The 17,873-nt window shown below is 32.4% G+C and overlaps 1 protein-coding gene across 1 annotated transcript in view; it reads right to left on the bottom strand.

The window, feature by feature from the left end:
- Window positions 1-17,873, bottom strand: part of TRDN (triadin) — a 305,883-nt gene that overhangs the window by 59,307 nt on the left and 228,703 nt on the right. Inside the window, 1 exon segment of the mRNA XM_047860375.1 lies at window positions 199-249. Coding sequence (XP_047716331.1) covers window positions 199-249 — 51 coding nt within the window.

Consider the following 17,873-nt stretch of genomic DNA (forward strand, 5'->3'; position numbering starts at 1 on the left):
ATGAACTAGAAGAAAGTTTTTGAGGGACAATTAAATAAATATAAGTTTTCAAATATATGAATGTGACCTGTGAAGTTTGGGCTCACATATCTGCAAAGGAGATGACTCTAACGTACTATGGACTCTTTCAGATAGTTTTGCTAATAAATTTCTAGTATTATATCAAATACTAGTGTTACATCAAATTGACTCTATTACCTTTATCCTTCAAAACTGAGGAAGTCTTCCCGGATTTTTCTTTTTTAATTTCTGGAAGAGGAATCATAGGGAGAAAAGGTTACAAGGAATTACAGAGAGGAAAAAAACTGCAAGTTTTTCATGTTTTGTTTTGTTTTGTTTTCTTGTTTTTTTTTTTTTCTGAGGCTTAAAGACTCAGAGGGGCTCTGAGTTGATATTCAAGACAGACATATCAACTGGGACAAGTTGCCTATAAAACACATGCAAAATATGCAAAAGATACAAAATAAGCCCACAAATTATTATCACAATTGGAATATTATGATAGACACATAAAAGATACAAATAAAATGCTATAGGTTTTGAGGAAAGAAGATATAACAATGGTAGCTAACATTGTCTATACTATATATCATAGGGAATGCTCTCTACTGTTTGGTCATTCAATGTTCATAACAACCCTGTATGGTAGGTAGATCCTGTTACTATTTCTGTTTTTCACATGGAAGGATTAAATAACTTTTCCAAGGTCATGTGGCTCATGACAGGAGACCTGAGATATAACTGATATTTTTCTGTACTCAACCACAAAGGTACTGGCTCGTATAGCTGAATGATAAGATCAGGAAAGGCTTTGGAAGGCAGGTGATACCGAGGGAGACCTTGAAAATGGAAAAGGTTTAGAGAGATATAGATGAAATGGAGAGAAAGACACATTTTAGAAGGACAGCAGAAAGAATGGGGTGGCATGAGCTGGTCATCTGTCCATTTGCTGAGTCACCTTAACCAACAGAATGTAATGGAAATTATGCTATGTGATTTCCTGGGTTAATCATGAAAGATCATGCACTTTCCATCTGCTTCTCTAGGGACAGTAGCCCTGAGGAAGCGAGTTGCCATGTCAGTAATCCAACTAACACCACCATGTTGGAAAAGCTACATATACACAGCCCAGTCAATAGCTCTAAGACTATGTTTGATTACAGGCACATGAGATAACTCAAGTAAAAACTGCCTACTTGATCCCTCCTAAAATTCTGACCCTCTAAATCATGAGCACAGTAAAACTAGCTATAGTTTTATACTCCCTAAGTTTTGGAGTGGTCTGTACACAGAAACAGCACTTGAAACCACCAGCTAATAAATAGCAAAATATTGCAGCATGTGGTAAGTTCTCCTGCGAAGCTCCATAAACAGTGAAACTCCATAAACAACAGAGAAATGATTAATTAACTCTACTTTATAATTGAGATGGCTTTCATGAGAAGATGCCATTTGAGTATAAGGCTCCTAAATTGAGTAGTCTCACTGGTTAGGAAATGTCAATTTAGCAATATAACTGGATGTAGGATATAAAACAGATGAAAAAATGCTAAGGATAACTTCAGGAGTTGTACATGTTTTACGGAAGGATAATCTGCTATCAATTGAAATGTAAAATGTAAGAAATAGAAGACTTTGGAGAAAGACATCATGTTTGTTTTGAATATATTTTGTTTCATGTAGTTACAAGACACCCAAAAAAGCAAATGTCTAGCAAATACTTGGAAATACAGGTGAACCACAGATAATTTGCAACTGTTGCAGAAGCAAAGCAACCTGCAGTCTCATTTATAAATGGAAACAAATAATACAATCAGTAAAATGAATTTTGAATGCCCCAACAAATCTTATTTACTTATACATACTGACCCTACTTAGTGAATAAACTAAGTATACAAAGGCAAAATAAACCAGAAAGTTAAAAATTATTTTCTTAATAATACAGGCAAATTGAAAAAGAGACCAATGGGTTATAATTTTTTACTTGTATGTTTCAAATCTGATCTTATATAAATTGCCAATATTGAAATATTATTCACATATTGGTGGTAAGAAACTTAATTTTATAAATTTTGCTTAGCTATTGCAAGATGTTTAAAACTCACACCAACTGTGTTCAAAATAGCAGTGCAAGTCAAGTTTCAAAAACTTACTGGGTAAAAATTGTTTTAAGAGAAACATATTCGATTTCAGTAAGTTCAGGAATTTTTTTTTTTAATTTAAGGGCCTAAATATATCTGATCAAAATACACAAAAATAAAATAGCACTTGCTTTTTCTTCTAACATGGTCTTGTGGAAGATAAAATGTATTTATAACAACAGTGTTTCTTTCTAGAATTTTTTTTTAAATGTCTACAAAACAGGCAAAACAGAAGACTGAAATAATGGATAATATTGTAGCAAAGGAAATCAGCACTAGAGGTTTTCTCTAGCACAAACAAATATTTTGAACCCCAAGCAATGTGTTTAAAATTTTTTTAATGTTTATTTACTGTTGAGAGACAGAGACACATACACAGTGCGAGCATGGGAGGGCAGAGAGAGAGGGAGACACAGAATCCAAAGCAGGCTCCAGGCCCTGGCTGTCAGCACAGAGTCCGACGTGGGGCTCGAACTCACAAACTGCGAGTTCATGACCTGAGCTGAAGTCAGACACTTAACTGACTGAGCCACCCAGGCACCCTTAGAGAGCTCCATTTATAAGTTTAATGATACCTGATAATTTCCTGGATATGACTATTAATATACATCATATAGCATCAAAAGTATTAAAGTTGTTTCATAACGTTTCTATTCCTTCCTAAAGTGATACAATATTGTTCCTAAAGTGATTTAATTGTGATTAATTGCATGAATTTTTAAAATAGTTAATATGTGAATGATCTACATGCATCTGTCATTGTTTTATGTTCATTTCGACTTAATTTTTGACAGAGATATTTTAGAAAAGGCGTTTTATAGAATTTAATACATTTTACAAACTCCAAAATATAAATTTTATGAATCAATACAGAGAAAAGCATTCTCAAGTTCTCTAAATGGTTTAAAATACTATGATTATAATTCCCATGGGGAAAAATATAATGTATTGATATTTATTTGATAATAAGTTTTAGTGCTCCTTAAAAGATGTTGTCAGAGTTTAATTTTACTGGGAACACTGTCCATTAACTTTGTAATTAAGTATGACATGATCAGAGGCTGTCTTGAACTTTCTCTTGGTGCTAATGATATACTTAATAATTCCCTATTCTGTGGGCTAAAGAACTTGACAAACGTAATTGTAATATTTTAGAATGTTTTTCTCTAAATATCCGTTTAAGTATCCTTAATTAAAAATATTTCCAATTCAATTATATTTATATGTTGGTATCTTTTTTAATCTATTTGTTATTATTTATTTCTTAGCCTTCACATTTTTTAAAAAAAGAATATAATTTTGTAACCAACATTATCATTTACCTCTAATTGGACAGCCTAATTAAAAAGCATAATATAAAATTTGTTTGAATGACATCTGGACAATGTTGTCAGCAACTGGAGACTATGGTGAGGTATTCCTGAAATAATGTAAATAAGGCAAATTATACTGTTCTTTGAAAGTTAGCTATATAATCAGTACAGAGTTGGAAGGTTAGTGAGCTCAGAAAGAACCAACCATATAATACTATAAATACACATTCAAAGAGCTTTCTTGCATTACTCAAGCACTGTAGAGATCTAGGCAAACTGGGCTGTGTTAGTATATGAAGACTTACATGGAGCACAGCATAACATTCAAAACAACTAACAGATGTAGGACTTGTTTAATACACATCTTGCAGTCCCCATGGGGGAGAAAGTCTTGTCCAGTGGATTCAGTATTCTTGCTTTTGGCCAGCTCTTCCCTACCATAGTATAAGTTTTCAAATTATCCTAGTTGAGGGACTCTCCTAAAATCGTCTAAATACCTCTTTCCTTTAAATTCTGATTGAACTTCATAATTATGATGATTTTACGCTGTGTAGTTTGGCTGCAAAAAGTAGACTCTGCACATACCTTTATATTCCGGCCCTCATTACACGCTACTAATCAGAATACTGATCAGAATTTTGGGAATTACTTCAGTGGGGTGCATTTTAGTCATTTTGGTTCATCTCTGCCCAGCTCTTGCAGAAATATCAGCAATATTCAGTGATTAAAAAAAAAATCACTTCTTTAAATATTTGGGACCCAAGATAAACTAGGACCTCCTAGGCACAGAATTAGCTACTGAGCCCTAAATCTACTACAAAAGATTTTATTTTTCAAAGAAAACTTTATTAGCCATAAAATTTTTCTCATCTAATAATGTTTGGCCAAGATGTCAAAGTTCTCACATTTGTTTCAAGAAAAAATATCATTATAGGACTGTAATTTGCTTGGGGGCACGCAAAGCTAAGTCTTGGTCATTCCTGCACTCACATACAATGATACAATGTTATTTTATAATATTAAGCATTTTACATATGATTTTGTTATGAACTGAATGTTTGTGTCCCTCCAAAATTCATATGTTGAAGCCTAAAAACCAAAATAATGGTATTTGCAGGTGGGGCTTTGAAAAGTGATTAGGTCATGAGATCAGAGCCTTTTATGAATGAGATAGTGGCCCTGTAAAAGAGGCAAAAGAGAGCTGATCTGTGTCTCTGTCTCTCCTTCTCTCCCTCTCTCTCTACCAAATCAGGAATGAGGGCATCTATCTGCAAACCAGGAAGAGGACTCTCACCAGGAACCCAATTGACTGGAACTATGATCTTGAACTCCCCAGCCTCCAGAACTGTGATAAATAAATTTCTGTGTATGCCGCTCAGTCTGTGCTGCTTTTGTTATAGGAACCTCAAGCTGACTGAAACAAATCTCTTTAATTTCTCACTCATTTCAGTGAGTTAGGTACTATCTACATTTCATAGATTGACAACCAAGCTAAGAGAGGTAAAAACTTGCCCAAGATCACAGCAACTAAGCAGTAGTGGGAAACTTGAACCCAGACTATCAAACTACAAAGTCAGAGCTAAATATTATTCACTGAGAGAATAGTGGATTATAAAGTAGATAGCATCTCAGATGCCTCCTCAGAATGATCAGTGAGCATGTTTGCATCACAACGTCCTATCAATGTTCTCCATAACTACCCATTCGCCACAGCCTTCCAAATACTTCTGAATCAGAACCACCTGGCACACACTAAGAATTCAGTAACTATTTATTGAATAAATTAATAAATTTTCCAAATTTTGTGCTGACTACATTTTATTAGGAAAATTACCCTTTAACATTTACATTTAAGCCCAGTAATCATTATAACCACCTTCTGTGGTTAGTTATTGCCCAACTTTGCAATCCCAACCTGGCTAAGGTATCGAAGTCAAATAAAATTGTTGATATTTGACAGTTTTCCTGGGCAAAAAAAGTATATATTTCAACCTAATATTTGCCTAGCATTTTTTTCCTGGAAGCTTAAACCTAACACTTTACTTTTTGTTATCAAGAAATTTTAGATGGTGAATTTCCAATGTTAATAATCTGAAACACGTAAGTTTATACACTTATTTCAATGTTTAAAATAATCTCTAATGATCTATTCATTTTTAAATATAATATATTCTATTTTAACTACAATAATATTCACTATCCATAGTCTGTATTTTCTTTTGAACTTCTTTTCATAATTAGAACTCCTCTTCTGTAAACACATTTATGTGAGATCTTAGAAATTAGTCTCATTATAGTTTAAGCATTCAAACATGAAATTTATTTTATGAGATGACACACAGAAATTTTGAAGAAATATAATTGAATATAACAAAAATGTTAACTTAAAATTATTAATATAATAGGGGCGCCTGGGTGGCTCAGTCGGTTGAGCGTCCGACTTCAGCTCAGGTCACGATCTCGCGGTCGGTGAGTTCGAGCCCCGCGTTGGGCTCTGGGCTGATGGCTCAGAGCCTGGAGCCTGCTTCCGATTCTGTGTCTCTCTCTCTCTCTGCCCCTCCCCCGCTCATGCTCTGTCTCTCTCTGTCTCAAAGATAAATAAACGTTTAAAAAAATAAAAAAAAATTAATATAATAAAAAGTAAGCAGGGTTTTGTATGAATCCTCCTATTATTCATGGTATAGAATCTCAAAATATAATACTTTGAAATTCATCTAATGGACTAATCTATTGAGATTTATATGCTTTTTAAAAATTAATGAACTCCAATGATTTTTAGAGCAGATTAATGTTTGCAGCAAAATTGAATGAGAAGTACACAGGGCTCGGACATACCCCCACCCTTAACACACACAGCCTCCCCTATTATCAATATCTCTCATTAGCATGATACATTTGTTATAATTCAATAAACCAACACTGATACATCATTATCAACCAAAGTCCACAATTAACATTAATATTCACTATTCGTTTTGGTCATTCTATTGATTTTGACAAGTTATAGTGACATAAATCTACCATTATAGTATGATAAAGAATAGTTTCACTGCCCTAAAAATCACTATGCTCCACTGACTCATCCCTCTCTCTTCTGAAACCTCTAACAACCAATGAACTTTCTACTATCTCCATAATTTTACCTTTTCTAGAATATCATGTAGTTGGAGTTATACAATAAGAAGACTTTTAAGATTGGCTTTTTTTACCTAGAAGTAGAATTTAGGTTCTTCTACGTCTGTGACTTGATAGCTCATGCATTTTTAGCACTGCAAAAAATATTGTATGGATGTATCAGAGGTTAATTATCTATACACCATGGAACAATATATCTGTTGGTTTCAAATTTTACCAACTATGAATAAAGCTGGTATAAATATTTGTTTGCATGTTCTGCATGAACATAACTTCTTAAGTCATTTGGGCATACAATAAAAAGCATGATTGCTGGATCATATAGTAAGATTACATTTAGTTTTATAAGAAACCACAAAACTGATATCCAAAGTGGGTGTACTATTCTGTATTCCCTCTAACAATGAATAAGAGTTCCTGTTGCTTCACATACTCCTCAACATTTGATATTTTTAGTGTTTTGAATTTCAGCCATTCAAATAAGTATGTAGTGGCATCTCATTGTTTTAATTTCTAATTTCCTAATGTGTGACATCAAACATCTTTTCATATGCTTTTTGTTATCTGTATATCTTCTTTGGTAAACTAGCTGTTCAGATCATTTGCCAATTTTTAAAAGGAGTTGTTTATTTTCCTATTGTTGAGTTTTAAGGGTTCTCGGTGTATTTTAGATAATAGCCCTTTATCAGATGTGTGGTTTACAAATATTTCCTCCCATTCTGTGTCTTGTCTTCAAATTTTCTTTTTTTCTTGACAGAATCTTCTGAAGAACAGTTTTTAATTTTGATGAAGTCCAACTTACGAATTTTTCATTCATGGATATTGCCTTTAATGTTGTACCTAAAAAGTCATTGCCAAAACCCAAAACCACCTAGATTTTCTTATGTTATCTTCTAGGAGATTCATAGTTTTACATTTAGGTCTATGATGTACTTTGAGACGATTTTTTGAGAAGGTTGTAGAATCTGTGTCTAGCTACTTGTTTTGCTTCCTTTTCTCCTCCCCCCCCTCCCCTTCCCCTTCTCCTTCCCCTCCTTCTCCTTCTTCCTCTTCTCCTTCTCCTTCTCCTTCTTCTGCTTGTGGATGTCTGATTGTTCTAGCACCACTTGTTGAGAAGGCTATACTCTCTCCATTGAACTGCTTTTGCTTTTTTTGTCAAAGATCAGTTGACTGTATTTTTGTGGGTCTATTGCTTGGGCTCTCTCTTCTGTTCCACTGATCTATTTGTCTATTATTTCAGCAATAATAGCAATATTTCTGTGTTGTTTATTATAGCATTATAGCTACAGTTGAAGTAGTAGTAGTGTCATTTCTCCAACTTTTTAATTCTATTGTCTTAGCTACTTTGGGTCTTTTCTTTTTCTGTATAAAATGTAAAATCAGTTTGTTGATAGCCATAAATATCAGTTTGTCAATATCCACTGTGATTTTTATATGATTGTACTGAGTCTATAGATCAGTTTGGGAAGAACTGACATCTTATCAATTTTGAGTTTGCCTACCCATTAACATGAAATAACTCTCAATTATTTCGTTCTTTTATTTTTTCATTTGAGTTTTGTAGTTCTCCTCATGTAAATCTTACAAGTATCCTATTAGATCTATATCTAAATGTTTCCTTTGTTGTTGCTAAGGTAAATGGTGTTGCATTATTAATTTTGTTCACTCCAATTTTTCATTGCTGGCATATAAAAGAGCAATTTACTTTTGTATATTAACCTTGTATCCTGAAACCTTGCTATAATTACTGATTAGCTCCAGGAAGCTTTTCTTGATTCTTTGGAATTTTTTTATACAGATAATCACATCATATGTTAACAAAGACAGCTTTATTTCCTCCTTCCCAGGTGGTAGAGTTTTATTCCTTTTCTTGTCTTATTTAATTAACTAGTATTTTTAGTACAATGTTGAATAGATGTGGTTAGACGTGATATCCTTGCCATTTTTCTCATCTTGGTGGGAAAGCCTTTAGCTGCTCATAGTTAACCCTGATGTCAGCTGTGGGTTTTCTGTAGATATTCTTTATCAAGTTAAGGAAGTTCTGTTGTATTTCTAGCTTGCTGAGAGTTTTTTTTTTTATCATGAATGGGTGCTAGATTTTGTCAAGTGATTTTCTGTACTATTGATAGATCATGTGTTTCTTCTTTAGCTTGTTGATGTGATGAATTATATTAATTGGTTTTTCAAATGTTGAACTAGGTTTGCATACTGGAATAAATCCCGCTTGGTCATGGTGTAAATTTTTTTTATTTGCTGTTTTATTTTACTTGCTTATACTTTAGATTTCCATGATATATATTTTTTAAGAAATCTCTAATCTAACATTGCTTTAAACTTAGAGATATATATACACATGGAAAAGAAAATTGAGGTTCAAGACTCCCAAAGGGGATTTAGTTGAGGTAAAACAAAAGCTAAGGCCATTTCAACAAACTAGAAATTCTATTTCATACAGTGCTTATCAATGTGACAAAGTGATCCCCCTACCCAAACAAGGAACTTTGTCTATTTAGATTCCTTCACTTGGGACTTCACTTAAAAGGAGAATACATTTTTTGTATTTTATAAAGATTAACTCAATCTATTTAGTAGACATTTATTCAGTGTCTCTTTTGTGTTGGGAGCTGGGAAAGCACAAATGATTGCACTGAGTTCATTTAATGCCAGAATGCATCAATATGGATGATACAGACACATACACAGGGCACTGGGCCCATAGCATATGGATTAACTCTAGCTGATGGAATGAGAAAAGATATCACAGAAGCACTGCCATTTGCAGTGGATTCTGAAACTGGATAAAGGGTTTGTCATCAAAGAATTGGAAAGCTATCTCCAACATAAGCAAACCATGGAGGGTGAAATTTCATGTGGAGGGATCTCTGGATATACAAAGTCGGGAAAAAGCAGTGAGGAAAAGCTTGAAAGTCACACTGAGAATTGGTGACGAAGGGATCTACAGTATCCTACTAATGAATTTAAATTTATAGCCTTCCAATGATGAAGAGTCTTTAAAGATGCTAAATGCAAACATTCTTTCTGGTATCATGTCAATGTAATCAAGTTTTGTTCATAAAAGAATATTATACATACTAAACTGACTAACAATACATAGAAAGTCATTGCAATTTTGTTTGGAAATAGTCCAAAACTGAAACCACCTACAGTTATGTTCTCCACATTCTCCTATCTCCAGAGACAATATCTTCTGTTTCATTTTTTATAGTTTCTTTTGTGTGTGTGTGTTTCAAAGGCATAATTTCTACATCTTGTGTGCCATTGTTACTGATACCTTTGGTTAAATCACATTTAGAGAATCTTCACGTCCATAAATTAAATATCCAATAGCATGCTTTGCTCCAGAGATGTATTTTTTGATTTTTAAGTATTATTTAGGTGTATATTTTGAAATGCAAACAGAATAAATACTTAAAATAATATAATTCTTTTTAGTAGATTTATATAACATTTTTTTTAATGTTTTTGTTTATTTTTGATACAGAGAGAGACAAGCATGAGCAGAGGAGGAGCAGAGAGAGAGGGAGACACAGAATCCGAGGCAGGCTCCAGGCTCTGGGCTGTCAGCACAGAGCCCAACGGAGGCTTGAACTCACCGACTGTGAGATCATGACCTGAGCGGAAGTCGGACGCCCTACCGACTGAGCCACCCAGGCGCCCCTATATAACATTTTTAAACATTAACATTTTAGAATCTGAATCTGACTTCTTTGCATATACTTTTGTAAAGATAGTACTTGCAATCAGAAAAATAAGTCTATGCTTCAGCATTTGGAGCAAAGAGGACATATCTCAAGCATAAGAGATATTTTTTACAGATGAGAAATAGACAATATTATGACTGGAAGTTCCTCTAGAGATTGCTTAGTGAAATAATCTTGGCTTAGAAAAAAGGCTAGATAAGGCAGGTAACTAACCTAATGTCACTGGATAAATTACAGGAAAGGTAGACTAAGCTATACATGTTATTTTGAGATACCTCTGTACTGCACTGTTCAAGGAGGCTGACATTTTTAACCACCATTGGCTTTCTTCAGTTTTTTTTCCCCAAGGGCCACAATACAAGTGCTAACTCCAAGTTAAGAATTATTCACAATGACTTTTATTATTTATTTATTTATTTATTTATTTATTTATTTATTATCAAGATTTTAAGGACAATATAGATGTTTTGTATGGGTAATCTGATTAGTATCTTTTTTTTCCCCTGGTATAAGAATCAAGTAAAAAAAAAACTCAAACTTTGCAAGTTATAATAATGAAAAAATTTCTTAACATATTTTGCCATTTTAGAATTCCAAAGAAGATCTGAATTAAATTTTCATTTTTTAAAAGAATTACTTTTTAATCAGTTTATACTACATCATCATTCTATGAAAAATTGGGGTGGTAATAACCAATAAGGCACAGGTAAATTTTATATAGACTGTTAATAAAATTTTCATGTTCATTCTTGAAGTTATTTCACCTAAAATGTATAATTTCATTTACAACAAGGAGAAAGTAACAATGCATTTTTATGTGGGGCTATTTCATATGATTTTTGCAATTTGATTTTTAGAGAATGGAGCTTAACAGGATGTAGCATAACAATTTGTTTTTACACAATTTTATTCAAGGTAGTGTATGCCAATTTTTTTCGTAAATAGGTCTTTAATAGAAAATTGATTTATAAATGAAGGAAAAGTCAGTAAAAAGAACAAAAAGTCGCAGGAAACAACCCTTGTTCTAACCAGTAAACTTTGCTACATAGTTTATAATCTACTTTCTACTAAAGATTTCTAGGGGAAAAAAAAAAGATCCAACCCATATATGGCTTCAGGATAATAACAAGAGTGGAAGGAAATATTAATAGAAAAATAAGACATAATTAGCAGCTTGATATACTTGAGCTTGTAAGGAGGCATTTTCATGATGTGTTGTATGGTAAATATTATGATGCATTTCCACATTCCTTTATACAATCTAGCCTAGGGTATCAAAGAAACAAACAAAGTTGATTTTTCTCACTGGTGAACAAAATATTAAATTCCAAATATCTATGTTAAATAATTAAAAAATATTTTTACATGCCAAATCTGGGTGATGGTTATTGAAATTATATATTAGGAAAAATAAGATCTGTAAGAGAATTTCACTATGAGGAGAATAAAAATGGCATATTACAGATTTAAGGATGACTTAAGGAACTATCAACCTAATATTAAGATGTAGATAATAAGAATGCATATTTTCACTGTTTTAAAATTATAAAATTATATTAAGTATTGATAAAAGACATCTGAAGTTCATTACCATTAAATTCACAGATCATATGACAACTTTCTTTATATTTACAATTAGATTTGACTGGGCTTTAAGAAATGGTTCAAAATTGCATTCTATTATTTTTACATGAAGCTTCGTTTGAAGGTAAATCAAGAGAAGGTTTGAGACTTATGAGTGAAGCAAGAGCACACATTTGATGTAAAAAATGTGTTACTTTAAGAAACTAAAAGATTGGTAATATTTCCATTAAAAAACTACTTTGATAAATCATGGTAAGAGTAAAATGCAGGCATAGTAGGAACGACACATTGCTCTAGGGTATGTTGTCTGTTCTGATAATTTCCAGTAATTAAGTTCATCTATATACCAGTATCTCTGACCTGCAGTTAATAAGGTTACTTGGTGTTAAGATTGGTGACCCCAGTATGAAGTGTAAGGGGAGGTTCCTAGGGCAATCTTGAAGTGTTAGTGTGCCTCTTCATAAAATGCTCAGAATCTCTAAAAAAATTGGTCACAGAGGCTAGATAGGCAGATGAATAATTCATTTTCATGATAATGAAAGGAGAATACCTGCATGGAAACAGAAATTGGGCATTACCATGATTTCCCTGTGTGACCTGTACTTGCCTCTAGTATATCCTGCATAAAGTAAGAGTGATCAAGTCACACATTAGCTTTTTAGAGAAAATGGATCATTAATAACAAAGAAGCTTTAACTTTGAGAGAAAAAGGTACAGCACAATGTGTCTCATAGCATCACCTCCAAATCTTGTCAACAGCATTGACATACATTTTTCCTTTATTGGGCTGGAATTCTCTTTGGCACTGAATGGCATTCCTACTAATACATATGTGAATCACATGAACCAAATGTTTCATGGCAGAATGTGGCACCCTGCAGGAGATCAATGTAACAATACAAATTTCTTCTGAATAGATGTTGTTCTGCTGTGATGAGTAGGATTCAGATTTATCTGCTTATTAAAAGGAATTTCCTATACATAAGATAAAATAATTGTAAGAACATTCTGAAAGTATTAAATAAAATAAGAGTAAGAAGTGAAATGTGGGGGTGCCTGGGTGGCTCAGTTAAGCATCCGATTCTTGGTTTTGGCTCCGGTCATGACCTCACAGTCGGTGGGGTCAAGCCCTACATAGAGCTCTGTGCTGACAGCACAGAGCCTGCTTGGGATTCTCTTTCTCCCTCTCTCTGCCCCTCCCCTAGGCATGCTCTTTCTCCCTGAAAAATAAATAAATGTAAAAAAAAAAGTGATATGTGCTATGTGAGCAAAAGGGACAGTGGAGAATTGCTAAAGATTCTCTCAAAAATATATAAAAACACAAATATGCAGAGTATACTCATTTTCACATGCTGTATAAGCTCCACATGTAAACCATCCTCTCTCTGTAGCCCACTTCATGTTCCTCACACCCATTCCCCAGCGCCTAGTCTGTTGTGGGCGCTCAATAAATATTAAACAATCAAAGCACAAACTGTTGTCAAAAAGTTTGGAATTCACAGGAATCAATAGTATTGTTATCATTTAACATTTATTGAGGGTCAACAGCATGACTTAGTCCACATGTGCAAATAGGGTATTTTATAATCACACATTAAGTAAATAGTTAAATACAACTTGTATTGACTAAACTTTCAATTTTACTCCATTGATCTTAAACATAATACTAATCTTTTAAAAATAATGTTAACACACCACAAAATATAAACATTACTTATTTAAATAAATAATTTTCTGTAAGGAAATCATTACTCTTATTGTTAACATTCACTTGAAAATATGGGATAAATCTACAAGTACACATCACATATTCTAGGTAGACCAGTGCATGTACAAAGAACAGAGAATCTGAAAAGATGAGTGAAGACAATGACAAAAACACAAAGCATGTATTAGCATTTGGGTTTTACCTACTGATATGGCAACTTAAAACACTAATACAATTATGTAGGGCACCACTGTTTACAAAATAGAATCAAAGGCAAAGAAAGACAGAAATTCTACAGGTGAACATAAATTAGCATGTTTGTGAATTCAGAAACATTTCTCAATTTAAGGCAAGGCAGAATTTTTTTATTATAGGAAAGGAACTGCATTGGATACATTTATGAACCACATGTTCCAGTTTTATCCTGAATAAAATGATTACTAATTGTGTTAAGATTTATTCTTGTGGTAAATAGGCACGTAAATTCTATTTAATCTTTTTTTGTGAATATTTTCCTGTCATGTTTCTATTTAATAATTTTGAAGTGATTTTTAATTGTTAAGAGAATGGAAAACTGTACTTAATATGTCTGTAGTGAAACTTTCAGTTTATTTTTAGGATACTGAAGTATCTATAAGTATTCAAGTTTATAGTGTGGTTTTCCTTAGCATTTGAATCTCTAAGTCTTAAAACTGTAAGTCCTTCTAGACTAGCCTTCCCTTAAAGAAGAAATAGACTCTATATTCTGTTGTAAGGAAACACCACTTAAAACTTTGTTGAATAGAAAATTTTACACTTGGAAGCAGTAAGAGATCATCTAATTCAGCTCCACAGTTGTAAAAATAAGAAAGGAAATAATAGGCCTAATGTTTCTATATTTAGAATCATTTATTGTATTAATTGGGCAACTGTTTAACTTTCTCTTTCATTGTAAGTTTTTAAAGAAATTCACAATAGTTGCAGTTACTACAATTTAATTTTTCAATATGTTTATCCATATGATAACTGTTCACTGCAGGCAATTTTGTTTATGTAACAACACCATCAGCAAAGATCATAACAACATGATGTCGTTAATGAATAACACATATTTAATTATTATTTTTTCTCTACTAGTTCCACTTTAAAACTGAAGAATTTAATCACTTATGTCCTGGTTTCTGAAATATGACAAACTTCACTAATTGATATCATATTTTGATGAACTGAAATATTCTTTTAATTGCACAATATTTAGAGGCCATGTTCATTGAAATCTGGATCGCCTAATAATCCTTTCTTCAAAAATCCCTCGGTTTTCATTCAACCCACAGATATCATTGAACACATACTGTATTCCAGCACTGTTACAGACTTCTAGAACGGACTCTTAAAGAAGACTTTAAGTGAAGTCATGCATATGTGTGAATGAATGAAAGAAAAGGAAAAATGATTTGCAAGTGATTGAATTTATTACTATTTCCTTTACCTTATCACGGTTGGATTTAAGTCACTTTGAAGGAAGACAATTAAAAATAGAGAGATGCTGTGACTCCAATCTAGAGTTCAGATCTTCAAAGTTAATTGTATTTTTTTTAATTAATTGTCTTGACTGATGTCCTTCCCTGCCCCAGGAAGTAGCAAGCCACTGGATGCTTCCTTAGAGTGACTGTTTTGCTTATCTGTCTAGTAACAAACAAATATTACTAAAAATTTTCTTCTGAATGAAAGCAAGATTGAAAAGAGAAATGTAAATGGGATATAGGAAGCAGGTCAATTTCGCAAATGAATACCAAGGAGCAACATGTTCACTAATTATAGGAAGTTAAATATCAACAAAGGAATAAGTTAAGCTTAATGAAACATGATGTACTTTCTCTAGATGTAATATAGAATATCTAAAGATGAATTCTCATATGGTATCACACAGCACCTAGCAAATGTTGTAAGGTTTTATCTTTGGCATTCCTTAGCTCTCACTACAAGGATAGCAACATTTATTGTATTAAACATTTGTATCTCTTGATACTTCTAGGTAACTGATTTCTAAACAAGGAGGAATAATTAATGGTGGTGGTTGTGTGTGTGTGTGTGTGTGTGTGTGTGTGTGTGTGTGTGTGTACATCTTTAAAGGTACACCTTTAAAGTAGAGAAATTATTTATAAAGTGTTTCCTTATACTCAAAATTCCAGTCCAGCCATTTTAAGATCTTCACAAAACGAATAACTAAAAAAACACACGGTTCATCATGAGTTAGAGATAAAATAGAGTTACATTTTTGGACTTTTGCAGAAGTTAGATTAACTAAATTTCTACTTCTTATGTGATATGATGTCTAGTTTACTACATTATGTTAAAATAAAATTCATTCCACCTTTCACTCTATGAATTTCCCATAATATGAAGTTTAGCTTAATCGATGTGTCCTGAGTACAATTATAATTCAGACTCAGTACAGAGGTTCAATATACACAATTTTATATAGATCACCAAGTGTATTTTAAATCTAGTAAGAGTTTGTAAATAATATTTTTCCCAAGTGCAAGTTTACAAGTACAAGCTTAAATGAATAAAAATGACTTTAAAAACTATTTAATCATACTTCAATGCCTTATATACTAGTTTTAGATTATTTATACTTCTAAAGATAACTAAAAACTGCAGAAGTACAAAATAGATTTAAAGCCTCATCTTATGAATAAATTTTAGAATACTCTGATGAAATCTGTAGAATATCATTGACTTAATTTTACATAAACTTTTGATTTTTTAAATCACAAAATATATTTTTCCTATCAATGATTAGTCATAGACATATCTTCTCAAAAATATGCAATTTACCCAAATATTCTATTTCTTATGGTATTTATAGTTGAACTATATGAAGCTATTGCTTTACGATATTTAAATTGAAATGATTTACTAAGTCAATATAAAAAGAGCCATTGAAAGAACCTCATTTTTTATACAAGCTAAAAGCCTAACATTTTATATGATAAAAGGTATCTTTCATAAAAAAATGAATTATAAAATTATCTGAAGAAGTAAGTTCACATTTCTAAGAACCAATTCTAGTCTCCTACTACCTGAGGAAACATTATAGAGTTAATGAAACTGACACCAACATGCAGGTAAGAAAAATAAACAATCTGTGTTTAAATCACTTATTTTTTAGGTACAAGTACTAGTGTTGGGCATTTTACACTGTTGTCAGTCTTCTCTTAATATGCTTTGGCTCTAAAAGGAAAGCTACAAATGCCAAAGATGAGCAATGAACACCTTTATACTAGAAGAAAAAAAACTATGAAACAGTTAAATTGACACGGTTTGGTAGTTTATCTCACCTGTCGTAAAGTTGATTTGATAAGGAAATATGCTCATGTAAGGACTGTGCAATTATCTAGGAATTTATCATTTTTGATATCTTTTCCCATGTTTTCTTGTTTGAGCTCTACATCTTGTTGAATAGGCAGGTCAGACAGAAGTCATTCCGTTTTTGTTTTGTTTTTTTCCCCCAGAAGAAATTTAGGCTCAGGGCCCTCCTTGCCTAAGTGAACAAGTTAAAACTGGATGTCGTACCATTCCTCTACTTTCTTTGTCAGAGATGGAAATATCCACATCAAATGAAGTTGATAGAAACATTCTGTTGAATTCTAAAATTTCAGGAAGTCCCCAGAAGCCAAAACTCATTTGAAAACTTTTCAATATAATTGTAATCTGATTTTGTTTTGAAAAGCCCAAGGAAATAAATATCTGACCAATCATTTAACTTAGTTGAATTCGTAACTTTAACTTACTTCTCTGAAATGTGAGAAATTAAAGGATTTTTTTGATCTGTTCATATCAAAAATGTTACATTTTTGATAATAGGAACTTAATTACTCCCAAATTTCAGAGGAAAAATTATGTTGATTTCACTCTTGACAAAAGTATTACTAGTTCTGTTTTATTACAATAACTAGTAAATATGATAGATGAAAAAACAAACAGTGGGGGAATCATAAATAAAATTATTAGCACGCTAAGCTCTAACAGAAGGCCCAACATCACTTTAAATGTTTTCACTCTACTCTTGCATTTCTATCAAGCAAATTTTGGAGTGATATATGTACTATACAGCTGCATAAATAAAAATAAAATGCATTACTTATAACATTATGATTTTTAATATTCAAATTTCAGACCTCTTGGGAGAATCACTTGCTGAAGTCACAATATAAGCTCAAATAATTTACGTTTGGTGTTTTTTCCCCTTTAAGTGTTACATACTGTTTTGTAAGCATTAGATGTT

This window comes from Prionailurus viverrinus, chromosome B2 (assembly GCF_022837055.1).
Source record: "Prionailurus viverrinus isolate Anna chromosome B2, UM_Priviv_1.0, whole genome shotgun sequence".
In the NCBI taxonomy this organism is placed as follows: Eukaryota; Metazoa; Chordata; class Mammalia; order Carnivora; family Felidae; genus Prionailurus; species Prionailurus viverrinus.